Here is a 21,226-nt window from a genome sequence, read left to right as displayed (position 1 = left end):
ATGTTAACTGTGAGTCTATGGTGTACGGAAGTTGTGTCTAGATAAGCGCCCTACACAACAAGAAGGAGTCCAAGGTGTTTGTGATTATAACGTGCTTCTGTTTCTTGTCGCACTGTGGCAATGTTTTTATTATTATTATTATTGGGGTTAGTGTTATGATTGTTCCATGGTCCACAGCCTGTACTCCCGAGCAATATTTCTTGCCTTGTTTACACACATAAACAGGTGAGTTACGATTGTGTTCTGTTTACTATTAATCGCCTCCAGTTACGGTGGTTGGACGTTTTGGTGCTATGTCTATACAAGGATCACGGCTTTGGATAGGCGTTTTAAAACATGTTTTTGTTTATATCTTATGTGTTTATAAGATGATAGCCAGTGTTAACGGACGTTCATATATGACCTTGAATATTAATTCTCTTAGTAGCATGGCCAATAAACAGGTTTTAGCCCAGTTTTTACTCGAGCAAGATTGTGACATATATTGCCTTCAAGAACTGACCTTTAGTGATCTATCATTTGTTTACAATTATACAGCAATAACAAATGTGGCTCCCAACGTGTTAGGTACAGCAATTTTATTAAAACGAGGACTAGTAGCTTCACACATACAACTTTCCTCGTCTTGTAGAGCGATTAGTTGTGTCGTAGACAAGTTGTGTATCCTCTGTGTTTACGGGCCTTCTGGAACAGCTCAACGTGTGGCCCGCGAGCGCTTTTATGCGGAAGAGGTTGTATCACTGTTACCCACCACAAGTTACCCACTCCTTCTTCTCGGGGACACAAACTGTATTATGTCCCCCCAGGACACAACTGATATTTTTAACCCATGTTTAGCTTTCCAAAAGTTCGTCACTCAACTAGGTCTCGCTGATATTTGGTTACATACTCATCATAATCACCAAGCCACATATAAGTCGGCGCGAGTTCAGTCTTGCTTAGATATGTGTTTTATTTCAAAAGAATATCTTTCTAGCGTGTTTGACATTCAAAATTTACCTTTGAGCTTTTCGGATCACTCATCATTAAAGCTCATATTGAGATTTCCTCAGAACATTCCCCGGTTGTATGGTCGTCCTTTTTGGAAATTAAATAGTCAGCTCTTAACCGATGACGTAATACAACAGCTCTTTGCTGATAGATGGGAACAGTGGACACGTACCCAGACAGTTTATCCGAATATAAATATGTGGTGGTGTCATTTTGTCAAACCCCAACTTCGTTTGTTTTTTCAAGGAATGGGCAAACAAAAACGTCAGAGATATAGAGAAACTTTTGAATTCTTATACGCCACTTTATGCGATCTCTGGAAACAACCAAGCAGTATTTCAAATATGGCCGCCATCATGCGAGTGAAACATCACTTAAAACAGCTACAGTTGGAACATTCTCTCAGTGTCTGCGTTCACGAAGGGACACCAGGCAGAATGGTTGCGGAACCTATCTCCTTATACCATTACATACAAAGGTTACGACGCCAAAATTTACAATGTATCACAGAGGTGACGTCCACGACTGGCACAACCTTTACGACAGCTGATGGACTCTATGCCCATTTTCAGGAATTTTATACCCAACTGTACTCACTTCAGCAATGCGATACCTCGTTGTCAGATCCCTTTGTTACCAGCATTCCACACAGCCTTTCCGATGAAGAACGACAACAACTTATCACACCTGTCACGGTTCAAGAAATACAGGACGTTCTTCGCACGGTCAAGCGACGCACGGCACCTGGAAGAGATGGATTGATCTACCAGCTTTATGTGTCATTTTTTCCTTTACTAGGTCCGACCCTATGCAATATATATAACTTTTTGTTGCAAGGTGGTCCAATGTATCAGCACGAAGGAATCATTATTTTAATACCCAAAGGAGGAAACCAAACTGGAGTTGCTGACTATCGACCTATCACTCTGCTCAATACAGACTATAAAATCTTCACTGCTATCATGACTCAACGTATCAAGAAGATTGTCCAACCTTACATCAGTTCAGCTCAAACGGCGCTTCATTCTGAACGGAACATCCATACAGCTCTTGCAACCATTCGAGATATTCTAGCCCATTTCAAATTTAAACGACTCCCAGTAGGTTTATTAGCTTGCGATTTCCACAAAGCTTTCGACACCGTGTCACATGACTATTTATACAGGGTCTTGCAAGGATACAACTTTCCTGCCCAAATTATATCTGTAATACGTCACCTATACGCAGGAGCGACCTCGCAGCTACAAATAAATGGACATCTTCTTCCATCGTTTGAACTCCTTCGAGGAGTTCGTCAAGGATGTTCGCTTTCAGGTCTCCTGTTTTGTCTTGCCCTTGAGCCTTTACTCCATCGATTGTCGACGCTTAATGCGGGCGACACTCATCCCTTTCGGCAATTAACAGCCATTGCCTTCATGGATGATCTAACTATTTCTTGCTCAACCTCTCAACAACTCATGTGTGCGTCACAGCAAGTGGAGCTGTTCTCGCGCGCAAGCGGCCTTCATCTCAACATGCGGAAAACAACCATCCTTTCTGTAAACAACTTTCATACTTTGTTACCAGAACATTTGTTACAAGCATCTGATCACACAACTAATAAGACTATTTTAGGTGTTCCTTTCACAGCTGACCTGACTCCTTCCTATGATCACGTATGGAGCCCATTAATTCGAACTTTGCGTATGCATCTGGCAGACACTCGCCTGCGCTCTCTCACGCTTGCTCAGAAAATTCAATATCTAAATGTGTATGTCAGCTCAAAGTTATGGTTCACTGCCCGACTTTTTCCATTGCCAGAAAAATATGCGCGCCAAATTGATTCACTCTATGGATGGTTCATTTGGAAAACTTACATGTTTCGTGTGAAAAGGCAGGTGCTCTATCTCCAACGTAATCAAGGAGGTTTTGATCTTTTTAGTGTCCGACACAAATGCCTAGCATTATATATGGCCACAGCCAAAATGCATATGGACAATGAACTATTGGCACCACAGACAGCGCAGTGGCTTCATTGTTGGGTGCCTCATCTCTGGCCTAACAACAATCCCGCATATGTTCGCTTTCCAAATGTGTGTCCTTCGTATATTTTACAGTTAGCACTCACATGGTCCACAGTGCCTTTTGAGGATATGCCGGAACATTGCACCTCAAAACTCCTCTATACTGTGTTACTTGCGCCGACTATTCAAAGTGTCATACCCCTATGCCAGCAACGAACACCAGATCGTAATTGGATGATTATTTGGAACACAATTCATGCACCATACCTCATGGGACGAGCCACGGACGTTTGGTATGGCATTGTGAATAATCTAGTAGTTACCAACGTACGACTTGCTAAAATAGGCCGCAGTACATCCGAACTTTGTGACTTGTGTTCGCACATAGATACTCTGGAGCATCGCTATACTTCTTGTGTTGACACTCAACCTGTGTGGCAGAGGCTATGCGGCTTTCTCGGACTAATTTGCCGCTGTCCAGCGTCCGCCTTTACATCTACTATTCTCTTCTTCCCTGACTTCCAGTGGTATCCTCCTATGAAACGACGGACAGTAGTTTGGTTAATTGGTACTACTATTCTTTTTCTAGACCAATACAGACCTTATTGTGATCCTCGCTTATATGTAGAGTATCTTAACAGGGTAAGAAAAAAGAGTTTCACTCAATCTCAAGAACAACAACTCTTCGCTCGCTTTTTACAGGTAATGTTTGACAATTGATTTTTTTCTTTTTTATTGTACCATTCAATTTCTTTGTAAATTAACATTGTTCAGTGACAATATCACGTCTACCAAGCATCAATGTGATATGCTAAATAGCTTGGTCATGTAACATGTTTTCCGGAAATAAAAAAAAATCGGTAGAGCGCAGACTTATGGATTCAAGGGTTACGAGTTCGAATCTAGCCTAAGTCAAAAGATTTTTTTCTGATATAATTCTTGAGATGGAAATGTTTCTCTCTTCACCTTTATCTCGTAATTCTGAATAGAGATGTTTGGATGTGAAAGAAAAAAGTATACTAGGATATAAGAAAAGAAAGATAAATTACATGATACCTTTTGCAATTTTTAACTATATTTTCACCTATCTAGGACGTTTCTAAAAAGTTCAGACTTCTAGACCTCCTTTTCGCTCTCTTACGAGTCCTTTAACTAATTTCTACAATTACTTATTGAGTATAATTTACTTATAATTACTTATTGAGTAATTATACATATATTACAGATGTCTTATCTCTTTCTCTTTTCTCTACATCATGTCTTGAGATGAATGTTTTGACAATAGGTTACAGACACGATTTTACAAAATAATTCGATCTGCGATATCAGTGATACATATTGTAGTGTTTAACTTAACATATAAAACAATAAATAGAAAAACTGAGAATACGAATCTTTTCGTGCACTGATGCTTCAAATCTGTGTCTTTACTCCCTATACCTATGTTAATTCCCTAGTCAAAATAAAAACTCTTCAAAATTAATCAAAAATTCTTATACAACCATCCCTTCCTTGGAGTAATGCGCGGTCACATACCCGTCACTGCGATGTAAAGGCACTTATGGCGACGAGGATACATTGGACAACTCGCTCTGAACCAGAGAGATTGATCTCACAGTGGAGAAATGTTTCATGCGTCATCTACTCACAATTTTACTCGCATAAAGACTTTACTCAGTGCTACCAACTGCTGTCAGTACCGAGAAAAGTTACCTGTAAGTTGGGTTGCATCTGTCTAGGCGTTCTCACAACTGCAAATGACCTGGACCCGAAGTAGTGGAATTAGAACGCTTAGGGGGGAATTACTTTTGTGGGTGGCTGTACAAAGAATTCTCTGCAATATTACATCCATCCATTCTGAAATTTCATAAGCTGTTAAAAGTAACATCCAGTTCAATCCTAGCATTACATAATTTATTGTAAGTTCCATTCAGTCTTCATACTTATTCTGGTGACTTTCTTATCGCATTTGTGGGGGATCTATCACTATAGAAGTGATATTTTCAGAACGAGTTACAGTGGAACATGAATTTCAAATTTATTAAGTTGGTCCATGTGATCAATATTATTATGAGACAGATTTTATACAACCATTTCATCATAATTCTCTTCTGCTCTAGACTTAGTGTATTGAAGTTCAAGTTTAAAAATTGGCTATTATATGCCATTGGATGTAGTTGTGTTTTCCTTTATGTCAAATATTTTAAGAATCTAGTCTGAACTCTTCGTAATTTGCTTATGTTCATTTCTGAATGTAGATTCCGTATAATGCATGTGTATTCGAGCTTAGTACAAACGGAATATTCATATACAGTTTTGTAGAAAATTATTTCTCTTACAATTGCAAAATCCATGAATGCGTATTTTCCCCTTTCCATTTCATGGAAATGAAATATATTCATCACGGCCTTTCGAAAATCGTGAGTAAATAAAGATCATATGATTACCGATAATTAAAATATTAATGTTATAAATAAACAACTGAAACTTAGAGGACCTTTAGTGGAGGATATAAATTAATTTGATTTTCGATGGAAGTATACACTATCTACCAAAAAGTGTCTCATCTAGAGCAACTTGCACAACGCCAGTCATTTGCTTCGGTGCAGAAGGCATTATCAGTGATTGTACATCAGGCGAGAAGTCAGTTAGACTGAGAATGGTCCACACACAATAACTTAGTGTATTCGACAGGGGAGTCATCATCGGCTGTCATATTGGGGGTTTGTTGAATCGTGCCATTAGTGCCGAATTAGGTCACCCAAAATCGACGGTGAGTGATGTAATCCTGAAATGGAAACATCGCGGTGTCACCATTGTCCCTGAATGGCCCAGACGACCCAAGAATTTGACAAACAGAGACCGTGCTGAAACTAGTGGTATCCAGCAATCGCCGTCAAACTGCATCTGTCATTCAGCACGAGTTCTACAGTGCATCGGGCATATCAGTTTCACTGAACACTGTCAGGACAGAACTGCATGCACTTGGTTTCCATGGTAGAGCAGCTACCTACAAGCCACACATCACTCCAACGAACAAACCCGGGAGGTTGGCATGGTGTAAGGCTTATCGAAATTGGACCCTAGACAAAAGAAAACACGTGGTTATGGAATCATGTATCACGCTACACGTGTTTCATGTCAGATGGTCGGGTGTGTGTTTCTTACCAGACTGCATTGTGTCAACAGTGAAATTTGGTGGTGGTGATGTAAAGGTGTGGGGTGCATTTTGATGGTTCGGCCTAGGTTCACTTGTTGTTGTGCCTCGTAGCATGACGAGTGCAAATTATCTGCACATTTTGAACAATTCACTGCTTCCCACATTGTGGAATTCTTTGGAATGGATCCATGTTACTATCAGGATGATAATTCCCCTTGCCATAAAGCTGCCAATGTTATGTCATGGTACGACGAGAACAATGTGCAACGACTCCAATGACTGCTCAATCGCCTGTTTTGAACTCCGTGGAGCATCGGTGGAATGAATTGGAACGGTGTTTAAGGTCCAGACCAACTCGTCCAAATTCACCTTCCGCACTTGGAATCACTTTGCGGGAGGAGTGGGTTACCACCCCACTTGATACCTATCAGCAACTGATGGAAAGCCTTCCTCGGAGAATACATGCTGTGATCCAGGCCAAGGGAAGCCCTACCCGATATTAGGTACGTCATGATTAGTTTCATTCCGAAAGTGTCTAAGCCTCACATGAACTTAGTAAAAAGAAAAAAAAGAAATCAAGTTATCAAGTTATATAATGTGAGACAGAATACTTCATAAGCGCCCGTCACTTTGAAAACCTATACAGCATCCTATGAATCATATAAATAACTTGTCATCTGTTTCGTATTAAAACATAGACTACAGTCAAAATAATAAAGCATTTATTGAAGTTTTTCGTTATTCATTTCGTTCCAAAACATTATTTTTACATATGATATACAAACATTTAGCATGTAAATCAAATAATAAAGTATTTGTCATACATGCATAATAATAATAATAACATATAACATTTAAACAGTAATTAGAAAAATGTTACATAACATTTAGCTATGTTATTAACTCGGTATACCTTGAAAATTATATTATGACAGAGTGGTTTCAATAAAGATTTATTTTTTATGACACAGTAATAGAAAATAGATTCATATTATTTTTCTATTTGCCAGTAAGGTTAGTTTTCTTTTTAAAACCATGTGGGTGAATATTTGCGAAAAGATATAAATATTGGCAACATATATGCATATGTAATTTCTAATTAAAATGGTATTATAATATAACGATTATTAAATTTTAAAATGAACATTTTAATTATTCACTGATGGAAAAATTATTAACAATTTCAAGTATAGACATTATGTGTTGTACACCATATTTCCTCATGTAATTTGGACCATCACGTAGCTTCCGTATCATAAATTTTAATGTCTTATTTGGAACTCTACTTTTGTTCTATGCATTTCACACACTTTTTCCGTATGGTATGAACTTTTCTTATACCTGGCTATTGATTTATCTACAATGGGGTTGTCGAATTGAGCCAGTACAAATCAATATGATACACTGGTAGCAAATCAAGATGTCAGAAAGTACACCGGTAATAAATAAATGCTAAAGTAAATGATAATCCGATCACATAATGAAGTATTCACTGCCCAATCGTATATATTTGTAATGTTTCCTACATTATCACAGTTCGCACGGAGGGACAACTAATAAAAAATATTCGTGTAATGTTATAAAAAGGAGGCTAATATTAAAATCTATGAAGGGCGAATTGATCAACTATCAATTACCTGTATAATGTTCTCATTAATTCAGAATTAATGATAGAGAATCCTAGGTCTATATACCTACTTTGCATTCATTATGATTGTCATAAATTTATTTATTGCTTACTCAAGATTATGTCAATATTACAAAATTACAATCAATATAGTGATAAAAGTAGTTTTATTTACCGTAAACTAGAGCAGAATTCAGATCAAGACCTCTACTTAAATAATAGCATATTTTAAGCTTTCAGATTATTCTGTGACCAAAATAAATTTAAAAATGGAGCAAATTTTATAAGGAAATACGGTAATTACAGACAGGTACATGATATTATCTTAAATAGTTGTCAATCGATTTTGAGCTGGCAATGTAATGTTTTATTATGTTTTATACACCTTTTAACATTTTTTTTAAAAAAATAGTATAATTACCTCAATATACATTATGTATATTGTTAAACATATTGTATACTAATTATAATATAATATTATGTTATGTTATGTTAAAAGAAACCAATACCATGGTATATCGAGTTTGGAACGCAGCATCGTTATCACCAGACTTTAGATTAAAAACTGTAAAAAAAGTGTACATGAATTAGAGGTTGCTGAGAGCCGAAGATCCATAGGGATAAGTTACACAAATAGTGTATAATGATTTTGTTGTAAATGTGAGACAGTTTCTGTTTGCATTTTAAAATATTTACAGTCTTGATTAAAAAAAACTATCCGCATTGTTAAAGAGTAGTACTTTCCCCCGTTTGCTTAGGTAGAACAGCTTGGAAAAGACAAGACATTTGAATCAGTTAACAAAAAATATTTTTGTACATTCTTTATTGAAATCGAAGAATATTACTCTTACTTAAAATTAGAAAGAGAAAATTGTGAATGACTAGATTTTATTATTTACAAACATTGTATGAAAAAGTTACATTAATAATGAAACAAAAGAAGTTTACTTTCTTTTGTGCTGGGTACACTTTTTGCAAAATATTTAGAATAGTTTTACGTAGTAATTGTATCAATGCAAAATTAGCATAATATTTATGTATGTAAATTCTCATCTCTATAGAGACATATTGACTAGTTCCATTGTTCTGTTATTTCAAACATTTACCATAAATTTAAATTCTTTTCACATGTCACACTTAAGCGTTTTAATTTGCATTCCAAATATCTAAACTTCATTAGATTACAATTGTAATTATTATATTTATCTGTAAGGCCCCTTTAATATTGGGAGCATGGAGTCATGTTATAGACAAAGATTACCTCACGTAAGCTACGGAACATAAAGAGTGAAAAAAATTTCTGTTGAAGTCTTATAAATTTAAACTTCGACGCAACTTTTTTTTCCACATCTCTGCCTATGGTTATGCCCATTGTCTCAGTTGGACTAACGATTCTTTCTAGTGTCAAGAATAGTATGTTAAGAAGATTCATTTTTAGAAAGCAGAAGAGTTTTGCAAGTGTCAATAAGAAATATCTTTTAGGGATAAAATTACTATTTTGAACTCGGCAGAATTACACTTTGTTCTATATTGTTTCGTGTTCCAATTGGCTCCAAAAGTTAGAGGTTTGAAACATATGAAATGTTTTTCCTTCATTTATACTGACAGCAAATAATATAGTATGTTGTATAACGAGACTCCCGTATGTAAGTATCTTGACATGTTTTCAATTTTACTGAATAACATGGACAAAAGAGACTACATGAAGTTTAGAAAGTTAGCCAGAGAACATCTACAAAATGCAATAAAATGAAATAATAAGCATTTTGATGTCTTTTTGAGGTCCAAAATATACGTTGAAGTTTACACATATCATTAATATTTTTACGAGTTGACAATTATCCCATTTCCCATGCATCACAAACCGGTGAATCTCAAAAATCTTGAGTTTGAGAAAAACAACTTTTTAAAGTTTTAAATTTTGCGTTTTTTATTTTTATTTTTATTTATTTATTTATTTATTTATTTATTTATTTATTGCGAATTAGTGGAACAGAAATATTCGAGGCAAACTTATGGAAGTTTCAAGCATTTTTGAAACAAAGTTCGAGCGGTTCCAGTATAAACAACAACATAAAACTTAACGTGTTAAATTTGGCACTTTCACCGGTTCGTGATGTATGGGCATTGGGATATTCCACAATTTGTGAAAACATCAAAGATGTGTGACGTCAGAATTGTTCGTCATTTAAACTTTTACATATAAGAATGGCGCCGAAACAACTATCACTTCATTTCATACTATTTTGTAAGCATTAAATGGCCTTTCTAAAATTTTGTAGTTTTATGTTATTAAATTATTCACAAAAATGATTTTTTTTTTTTTGAAAAAGAAAAGTAGTGCAAAGCCAAAAGATTCTTTGTGTTTGCTCGTAAACTGAAATGAGTAAGCCATACAAAATATTTTGTATTACCATGATTGATTGTTAAACTACTCTTATTTCATCTTGAACATCTTGTGAAGCACTTTTATCATTATTTATTTTCGGAGAGGGCGTACGTTCATGGCCTTTGCTGGCACATGGTGAAGGTAGATACCTCTCTTCAGAAAATTCCGATTCATTATCGTCCTCATCATTACCTCTCCTGCTGCACAATCTTTCGAAGTCTTTGGTGGAAACAGACAACGTGGAGTCAATAGACGCGTCCAAATATGATCGTCGTTTCGAAGAACCTGCTTTCGGTGACGCGGTTTCTGAGTTGTTTCCATCAGACTTTGGAACTTCCAAATATTGCCCATGACATGGTGTCGTTGATTCACGTTCTTTAGATCTCATCACAGGCTGAGATTCTCGTCGTATGGAAAAATCTCTGATAAAACTTCTTAGAATATCAAAGTCACGCATTTCCGGTGCCGAACAACTGCGCAAGAGTCTTGGACGGTGGTTATGGTAGCTGCACCCTGCAGTGGCTTCTGGCTGGTTCTCAGATATCTCGGAGGGGTCTGGATCTGGGGGTTTTAGGTGATAACATAGATAATGAGGGCGAAACGTTTCATCTTCTAGGTACACTCTAATGCCATCTTCATGACGCCTCGGAATCTCTTTGTAATAGTACTTCTCCATGTCTTTCTCACCCCACATGCACGGGTCGCAGAAAACAGCAGCTAGAAAAAAAAACAGTCATAATGAAATAATAGAAAATGTGATGTTCATATTTAACTTAGCGTCCCATACAAAATACTAATTACACAAATTTGAGAAAAACAAAAATTTGTAGTTTGTGTGTACGTGAAAATCTACAAACAAGATAAAAAAATCACTATTACAATAATTATCCTCCTGTTAGTAGAAAAATGACTATAAAGTCTGAGTGTCCGTGTTGTGTAACCATAGAGTACAATGAACTAGAGGTCAGCACGGGCTCGGGCCGAGCCCACAGGCCGGACTCGGGCCTACAAAGCATATATCACTTCGGGCCCGGACCTGACTCGGGCCGTAAATTTTTAAATGTACAGTCATATTTCTCGGGCCTTTTCGGGCCTACTTTGCAAATATACTACACAACGATATTTATTGGACCATTCTTTCTGAAGAACTTTCAAAGCACAACTGCAAAATTAAACCTCTTATTGCTGTAAATAAAAATATAATTTTGCGTTATTGATTAAGTTTCTATAATTCGGGCTCATTTCGGGCTCGTTTGATTATCACACGAGCTCGGGCCGGACTTGGGTCTAAATACTAAAACATATTTCGGACTCGGTTGGGGCCTCATATTATAAAATCACGGACCGAGCCGGGCCCGGGGAAAACAAAAATTCGGTCCGTGCAGACCTCTATAATGAACACACGTCCCGACTGTCCTGTTTTGAAAGCACAAAATATTCCCTCTATTTTTGAAAGAGAAAAAACATTTTGTCACAGCACAGATTTTTCTGCTACTACGAAATGCTGTAATTAAGTTCTGTTGTACTATAATTATATGGTGCAACATCTGCTTCATTACGTTCTGAATTACACAATAAACATTATTTTGTTTCACATTTTCATTTAGTTGTACTGTTTTACTATAGAATTATTCTTTTTTCCCGATAAGCTTTTACTTCATTTTTTTTAATGTTCCACTTCTACTAACTAAAATTATGGCCATCCTACCGGATAGTATTGTGATTTCACGTCCTATAGGTCTAGAAGTTTGATAATACACAACTGTATTCAAACTCATAGTAAACATTGAAAGGTTAATACAACATACCCTATCGAATTTTGTTAAATTTGTTGTTTAAAATATATAGTCACACATATCTTTCAAGAGCCTTGTACTCGTACTTATACTACGGGCTGCGGTGGCTCGATTCGTGCTCGTGCTTTCGAGCAGTTCAGGTCGCAAAGCCTGCTGGGAGCATAATTCATACGATTTTCACACATTGGTAGTGTGGTGAACTTAGTGGCATCTTTTTTTGCCTATTTAGACTCGTACGTTTACTATTTGTGGTGATTCCAATTTCTGTGTCTAGAAAATTTGAGCGTCATGTCTTATAAGAAGGAATTACAATACAAATTCAAGTTTGATAAGCGTTATCGAAGTTCTCGACCTAATTCCAGTCAAGTGTACCAATGGCTGTTGGAGAAGTTTCCTCGTCTGTTTGACCAGATTTGTGCGCTTCAACTTCATGAAGAAACTTTTAGTATTTATATTAAGTTTAAATCAATCAAAGATTATGACCAGTTTGCCTCGACAGTGCCTGAGACTGTGACCTTTAATCACATGGACGGTAACGTAAGCACAGTAAGAATTTTACCGGCCGAGGATCCTGTGAAATTAGTGCGAGTTTATGATTTTTCATTGGAAGCACCAGTGCAATTATTGGAAGAACATTTTCGTGCCTATGGATTGGTAAGGCGAGTAGAACGACAGTATTGGGCGGCACCGTTTTCTACAGGCATTGACAGTGGTGTGCGGGTCATACATATTGAGCTAACTAAGCATATTCCCTCTAGATTGATCGTTCAAGGTTACAAAGTGAATGTTTCATATGAAGGTCAGCCAATTACTTGTTTTTTTTTGCCAGAGCACGTCACATACCGTGTCTAATTGTCATTTGAAGAAGAAAAGTAGTGCTATGGGGGGAAAGCCGACCCCGCCGCCAGTGATTATGACTGAATTGGGGAAGGTATGGCGATCTAATCCGCTTCCGGCTTCTTCCGATCATGTCAGTGACGAACCAAGTTTATCTAAGACTGGGTTTGCAAAGGATAACAGTGTTCCCGATGAATCTCAGTTTCCTGCTTTACCAACGAGTTCCGTCGCGCCTTTACCATTACCAATCATGTCGTCAGTATTGGAGGAGAAAAAAATCTTGGTGTCTGAGCAACAGCCCTCCGAGTCGTCTCTGGTCTCTACGATACACCCGGAGAATCTCAAGAATGTAGATGTGCCTATGTGTCCCAGTGAACCCCCCCCACAAAGGGTCTTGATCCTCTTAACAATTCAGTTATATCACCCAGTGCTACGATGATTGCCGTTGATCCGGCTTCCCAACAAAAACGCCGCAGGGTATCTAGGTCGACTACAAAAAAGAAAGAACATACAGCTGTTGTTGGTGGTTCTCAAGGTGCGATACAGTCCAAGTCACGTGATCACAGCCGCAAAAGTCGTGCTACGTCCGATTCCGAGATATAGCGTGCCTGCATTGTGTGTTTGTTTTTTCTTTTTGCGCCTTCAGTTCACGAGTGTTCTTTTTAGTTGCATTGAGTTGTGTGTTTAGCACAAAGAAGCTTTCTTTTTCCAGTTTTTATGTGATATACATTTCTTATCTACTGCAGTGTCTTTCGATGGGCGATACAAGTAAGTTTTTGTTTGTATTGCTGTTAGTGTTTTTGTGTGGAAGTATGGCGCAGATCAATGCTTTTACTTTAATTACTCTCAACATTAATAGAATTAGTTCTGCACAAAATTTAGCGTTATTACAACAATTTATTGAAAGGAATCGTGCAGACGTTTATTGTTTAACTGAAGTAACTTTTCACACATTTGACTTTCTCTCTGACTATAATACTATAGTGAATTCTGAAAAAACCACTGGTGTCGCGATGTTAGTACGAAAGGGTCTACATTATGATAGGGTTATGTTATCTCCGGATGGGAGAGCCATCCGTTGCTATATTAACGGTATATGTATTATTTGTTTATATGCCCCTAGTGGTTTTCTTAAAACACGAGAGAGGGGAGATTTTTTTCCAGTGTCATTCCATCGTTATTACCTCCCGGTCTTACTTATTGTTTATTCGCCGGCGATTATAATGCGGTGATCGACGCCCGTGATTCGCTCACACCACCACCTCCCTGTCATGCCTTAGTTGAGTTGGCGAGAGTTCTTCAGCTCCAAGATGCTCTTCTAGCATCTCACTCTAAGCATGCAATGACGTACACCTGTACTACGACACAAAGTCGCTTGGATAGAATTTACGTCGATGCTCGCTTAAGTAAGGCTGTCCTCGCTGTCCATACACGGCCTGTATCTTTCACAAATCATGCAGCTGTCTTAGTTCATTTTAAGCTGCCTTTTTTTCTTCCGGCGGGAAGGGGACGTTCATTCTGGAAAATCAACAACGAAGTGCTGTTAAGAGAAGACACTGTTGAAGAGTTTACCGAGCATTTTAAGTACTGGCGTAAAATGCAACGTTATTTTCCAACGGAGGTTGCGTGGTGGACTACTTATTGTAAACCCAAATTCCGTAGTTTCTTTCAATGGAGAGGGAAATTGTCCCAACAGCACGATCGTCAGCTACATGAGTTTTATTATAGGGCACTATGTGACCTCTGGGCTGCACAGCCTTCCCTACTTAATCTGGCTTGTATTAACGATATTAAACGTAGAATGCGTCAAATCGATACTCGAGTATCGTTGCAGGCGTATTTTTCAGACGATCTATATAATTGTTTTCCGGAAGAATCGTCTTCCTTGTATCATGTAGATCGCCTGTTTCGACAGCGACGAACTACATGTATTGAATCGTTAGTATTGGCCAACGGCGATACCATTTCCGACCCTTTACAGATTTTACAAGAATTTACGCAACACTTTATAGCCTTCACGAGCGTATCGCATTCGGATTTTCTTTTTGCTCCTGAGTTTCTATCAGCCCTTCCCCAGCGGCTGCCTGCAGACGCTTGTCAGGCTCTATTGCGCCCCATTACGGCTGACGACATCTTGGCGGTTCTCAATAAGTCTAAGGGACGTAGTTCTCCCGGCATAGATGGCTTGAGATCTTTTTACCGTCATTACTGGCCTATTTTTCGTGGTACCCTTGTGACACTTTTTAATTCCTGGTTGTCTAATGTGCCCTTTCATTCTAATACTGCGGTTGTCGCACTTATACCCAAATCGTCCAAGGCACAGGTTGTGGCTGATTACCGCCCTATCTCTTTATTGCCAGTTGATTTGAAATTATTTACTAAAGTTCTTACAGCCCGATTACGACCTATCATACAGAAACTTATCAGTCCGTATCAAGCAGCCCTGCACGAATCGAATAACATTCAATTCACCCTTCGTAATCTTCGAGACCTCTTTGCATACTTTCAGTCTCGCGGTGTCCCAGCCGGAGCGTTAGCAGTAGACCTAGAGAAGGCTTATGATAGTGTCGATCACAATTTCCTTCGTCTAACCCTCGACGCTTGGGGTTTTCCCGCAGCTTTCTGTCAAGTAATTTCGAATTTATACACCACCGCCACGTTTCGTCTCCAAATTAATGGACATCTATCTGACCTCATTCCCTTAAAGCGAGGTTTGCGCCAGGGCTGTAGTTTAAGCTCTATTTTGTTTTCTTTAGTTATAGACCCTCTTCTCCATCGTTTGGCGCTAGTGTCTCCCCCAGGCCCTACCCTCTTTACTTGTCAAAACGTCTATTGTTTCGCTGATGATCTGACTATCACAGGGGTCGACGCAGTTGCTCTTCAGGGTGTCTTTCCGGTTCTCAAACGATTCTCGCGTTGCTCTGGCCTTCAGTTTAATGAAAAGAAAACTCAAGTGTTACAATTTCACGGCTTTCAGTTACCCTCTCCTACCCCAGGTACGCAGCCTATACCGCATGTGACATCCTTAACTATTTTAGGCATTCCATTCACGTCCCTTCCCACTCCCCATTATGACGAAGTTTGGCAACCTCTCCTTAAGCAAATTCGAGGGTTGTTCTTCACCCTCCGCTTTCGTAGACTTCATTTATGGCATCGCATTCAATTTGTCAATATCTACGTGGCATCTAAATTGTGGTATAGGGCTCGGGTCTTTCCCCTCCCTGAGATTTACGCCAATAGATTTGAATCTCTGTTCCTTTGGCACATATGGCGGGGTTACTATTTTCGCATCCCCAGAACTGCCATTTATCTCTGACGTTCCCGCGGTGGTCTCGGTTTAGTTCATATCCGTCTCAAATGTCAAACTCTCTTCATGCCAGATTCCTACGTGGGTCTTTCATCCGTCGATTCTATTACGAACCATTGGTTTAGTTGTTTTTGGCCGGAGTACGCTCACCCTGTCAATCCCCCTTTTATTCAATTTGCCGATCAGTGTCCGAAATATGTGTTGATCTTTATTCGATATTGGATTTATGCCGGGGTGCCTTTGGTCCCTCAGCAGCACAATGCTCGCTCATTATATTCTGTTCTCTTCACATTGTCCTCTCAGCCGATTCAGTTACGAGTAGTACAACATTTTCCACATATAGAGTGGCAGCAAGTGTGGGCTAACATTTGGAACCCAATCTTACCTTCCTATATGCAAGTATTATGGTTTCAAGTAGTCCATCAACTTATCCCAACACGTGCGCGACTTTATGCAATACAACGAGCACCTGATGCTTTGTGTACTATATGTCGTTCTGAGGACACTTTGGCTCATCGGTTTACAACATGTGAGGGGGCGCCAGTGATATGGAACGCCTTGCAGGTGATGGTGGGTCGTATCACTCGTCGTCCGAGTGCACAGTTTCACATTGATCATCTGCTCCTGCCGGACTTTCATTTTTTCCCCCCACTAAGCATCGCACAGTGCTTTTCCTGCTAGCCAGCACTTTACTATATTTCCAGCGGCATATCACGTTACTGGATGCACGCACTTACTTTGATTTTCTTCAACGTACACGCCGGAAATGTTATTCTCCGCAGCAGGAACGGATTTCTTTTAGTAGGTTTTTAGAAGTGCTTTTGTCATAAACCAAAGTTCCTCTCTCGTTTTTTTTTTTTTTATTTATTTAAATATGCATTTATTTCTAGTTCTCTGCATTTATAGTTGTAGACCCAGAATTGGTGATTTTTATATTTATGTCTAGTGCTTTTCTTGTTTAGACTCAGCTAGTTGAGTCCATTTTGTATTTTTCAAGAAGGAAATAATAAAACTAGTGGCTCAGTGGTAGAGCGTTCACCTCTGGTGCATGGGGAGTCCCGGGTTCGATTCCCGGCGGGAGCTCATGTGGTTCGGATTCCACGTTAATCAGTAGGTCCACGTCTCATATAGCCTCGCTGCTGAAAGGGACGCTAAACTAAACTAAAATTTAAAAAAATCTGGTGCCTGGGGTCCTGGGTTCGACCCCAGCCCCCGCCAAGTGAACTTTGTGGTGGACAAACACCGTGTGCGTGGGTTTTCTCGGGGTTCTCCCACTTTCTTCATTCCACCATTTCACTCATCGTCACCGTCTCCTTTAGCCTAACCGGCATAATCGTGGGACGTAAAACTCAAATATTTCATTTCATTTCATTTTTCTTACTTATACTACGAATTAAAGATATATGTGAATACTACGATACTTATACATTATTAAGATATATGTGGATTTCCTTCACAGCAGAGGTATTCATCTACAGCTAAAGTATTAGAATTTTCTATGTACGATTGGCAGAACGTGGCCTTTGAAACCAAGACTGGTTTGAAGACTTTTTTGAGCAAGACTGCACGTATCTGTATTTGATATGTAATACGCACATATACACCTACAGTGCTGATTGCTATGGCATAAAATTATACCATTAAACATATACTATACTGTGTAAAGTATCTATTACTAAACTAGTTAAGTACATGATGTTGACAATGATTAATTACCCAATAAGTGTCTCTTTTGGTCATTTCTTACCCAAAGCGAAGGAGTTGATTCGAAAATAGCTGCAGATTAAAAAGAATTTGTTGTTGTTGTTGTTGTTGCTAAGTGGACATCTAGTTGTTATCTCCATATATAAAAGTAGAAGTACTGAGTGAATGATTTTCGATGTAGGATTTAGATTTCTTGGCTTTAGGCATCTAAGTCCATTGAGCCCGTCACGTATGAGGAATGACGTCTATCGGTGAGCACATTATCTGGGGAAAGGGAAGGAAGAAAGGAGTGGGGTAGGAAGGAAGCGACATGGGACCTATAAGTTAGGTATCACCCCGGCGTTAGCCTAGTGTGAATGAGTAAAACCCCAGAAAACCTCATTCAGGATGGCTGCCCTGCAAAAGCTTTTACACTTTTTTTGGCAGAGTACCCCCACCGGGAATCGAACCCGAGACCGCTCAGACCGAAGCGTTAGCTAATACGCTACGCGAGACCAGAAGTGAGTGAATGAGTGCTGACTGATCAACTCCCAGGTCATACTGCTTAAGTTAGAAAATACAGAACGCAGCCGGCAAACGCCATATAAAATCACATTTATTTAGTATTATAAGGAAACCATTCAGGCTAGAATAGTGTATTTTTTTTTATTTTTTTTTACCCAAAATGTACCTGGACATTGTGCATGGGAGTACGTATAAGGAATTTGCACACTTTATTTTTAATAAACGAACATAACTTTAAAAAGTACAAATATATATAAAATGTGATAAAAAAATATAAACAACAGAAAATTGTTTCAACAGTACAACAGTTTAAAGAATGCTATACGCTTCTGTGTCTCCAAGTATATGAGATTTTAACCTCACCAATATGTTTCGAGGTTTAACCACAACAAAAAATCTTAACCTCAAAAAAACTTTTAACCTAAAAAGAAACTTTTAACTTCAGAGAATATTCTACTTTGTAACCTCAACAATTCTGACGGAAGCTCATATTTTTATGTGTAGGGTATGGGATATGGATAGCCATCATTAAAGTTACGTTTCTCCGTAAAGATACTAACGTATTTCCTTCATTAAGAAACTCGACCGAGAAAATCGCTTTACCAGAGTAGTGCAGAAAACAGAATTCCAAAGTTCGCTTTCATTCAAGAGTTATCGTGTGAGTAACAGATATAATACGTACGTACTAACATTACACAATCTTACTAAAGTGATGTAATGCTATATTCCACGTCACTCGAATTGGCGTATGGCGTCAACCAATAAGCTTGCAGTGAGCTATTGCCAAACCTTCAGTAAGGTATCGAATTATTCGTAAATGACCATAAATATGAACAAATCAATCACGAAAGATCAAACTTCTCACTGAAGGTTTGGAATCAGCGCCCCGCGAGCTTATTGGCTGACATCATACGCCAATTCAGGTGACGCGCACTATAGAAGTTTTGCTGGGAATACGATCGCTCGTTTCCCAAAACATATAACGTATATCCATTTCCGTATACGCGTGTTCTTTCGTAAATTTAAGGTGAGCATACGTTAGATCAGTGGTTCTTAACCATTTTGACTGGCAACACTCTTTACTGTAAGTCCAGTGCATTGTGATACACTTGTTTGATATTTTTATTAGTAATATTAAGAACGTCTGTTATAATAGTATAAGCTTGTAAGTTTCTGTAAGGTAATGACTGTATGTAGTATTCTGGCGCTGGGGTGTTATTTGTACAATCTCTCTCGATTATAACCAATTATTAGAGCAACCCAAAAGCATAAAAAGCATAACAGCAATTTACACATATGGTTGGTACCTCGAACATGATTGTGGTCGTCTAAGGGTTCAGAAGAAACTAATTTTAGAAGCATAATAAAGCATAATTTAAAATATATAGCACAATTCTTGGAAAATTCTGGCAAGTTTAATAGACTGTATTAATGTTTTTTAAAACCAACATTTACAACACAAAATCATTGAGAACATAACAATAAAATAATAAAGAGCTTATTTTTATTTCTGTGAACTTTCCGGTGTAATCCTTTCGATGTGGAGAAAAGAAAAAAGGCAAAGAAGAAGAAAACTTCCCGCCAACAATTAATAGTACACAAAAACTCCAAACTAGTGTACCTCTTGAACTTGTGCGCTTTCTGTACTTTTGGTGGCATTTTTTTACTTTCTCTTTGTGTATATATACACCTTTAAGGCGCACACAAGTGATAGAAAAAAACTGACGCAACTAAAACAAATCTCTTTAGAGTGCATTAAGTAGAAAGTTCATTAAATATGAAAGAAACTGGTAGCATAAAATAATATTAAATCGATCAAGATATAGAATATTTAATGTATAGTAAATATTATACATTATACACGATTAATGTAAAACAATGATTGAAATTAACAATAAAGCATCACAAAGCATAATTTGGAAGAAATAAGGCATAATTAAACAAAAAATAAAGCATCTGGGTTGCTCTACTAATCATTATTAAATTGTTCATGATTTTAAAATTCCATAATTTTGCGACATCTCCTACGTGACACACCAGTGTGTCGCGACACAACGGTTGAGAAGCACTGCGCTAGACTATAAGATATTAGATGAGCGTACGAATACGCCCAACCTAAATACGCCTCACCTATTACATTCCTGTTTATAAGACTCTCAAGCTTGATTTTAATAAAGCAATTCAAATACAGTAGGCGTATGAGTTATTTAAAACTACATTTCCTTCTTAAACAACCAAACTCATGGTCTGTTATAAATGATTACATTTCCGTGTTACGGAAACAAGGTTTCAGATCAATACAAATTATATTTCGGTATAAATGAATGACGTTATGAAATTTCCTTATTTTATATATACAAATATGCAATGTGATACTGCAAATTATTTGCTTTGAGAGATGAATGGTTATTTGCTACAACGGAACATCATGTCGTTTGAGTAAATTAAACAGATAAAACATTTTCAGAAGTTTCTGTTTGTACGCCGCTGTTTACTGTAAACTGTTCCTAGAATATTTCATTTCCTGCCTGTAGCAACCCAGTCCAAAAGTTATGTTTGTTGTTTCAACAAAGCACAATGTCACAGTGGTTTATTGTTGACAAAGCATTGCTTTCTTCAAACTTTACCCCCACTGTTGTGTCTTAGATAATAAATATCTGTTCGAAATTGATCTCAGTGTTCGTAGTTTGAGAGATATTTCCCTAATTTGGGGAAATTTCATAGGTAAATTTTGCAAAAAGGGAAAAGGGAATTTTTCGAAAAACTTGAAAATCCCAGGAAATTCTCGCACTGACTCATTGACCAATATAAATGCTTATTTTTTCTTTGTTCTTTAGAAATGAACCAATACAATAGCAATAGTTTGTGTATGTGTATGTGTGTTCAAACTAGTATAATTTGCACCAAAG

The 21,226-nt window shown here is 37.9% G+C and overlaps 1 protein-coding gene across 1 annotated transcript in view; it reads right to left on the bottom strand.

The window, feature by feature from the left end:
* Positions 1–6,893: 6,893 nt before the first annotated feature.
* Positions 6,894–21,226, bottom strand: part of LOC145666674 (uncharacterized) — a 282,579-nt gene continuing 268,246 nt past the window's right edge. Inside the window, exon 9 of the mRNA XM_081734149.1 lies at positions 6,894–10,886. Coding sequence (XP_081590275.1) covers positions 10,207–10,886 — 680 coding nt within the window. The 3' untranslated portion in view covers positions 6,894–10,206. The remainder of the gene's footprint in view (positions 10,887–21,226) is intronic.

Source organism: Thermobia domestica, chromosome 12 (genome assembly GCF_964235325.1).
Source record: "Thermobia domestica chromosome 12, izTheDome1.hap1.1, whole genome shotgun sequence".
Classification (NCBI taxonomy): domain Eukaryota; kingdom Metazoa; phylum Arthropoda; class Insecta; order Zygentoma; family Lepismatidae; genus Thermobia; species Thermobia domestica.
Note: the sequence above shows the minus strand (reverse complement) of the source record. Positions and strands in the feature narration are given on the sequence as shown.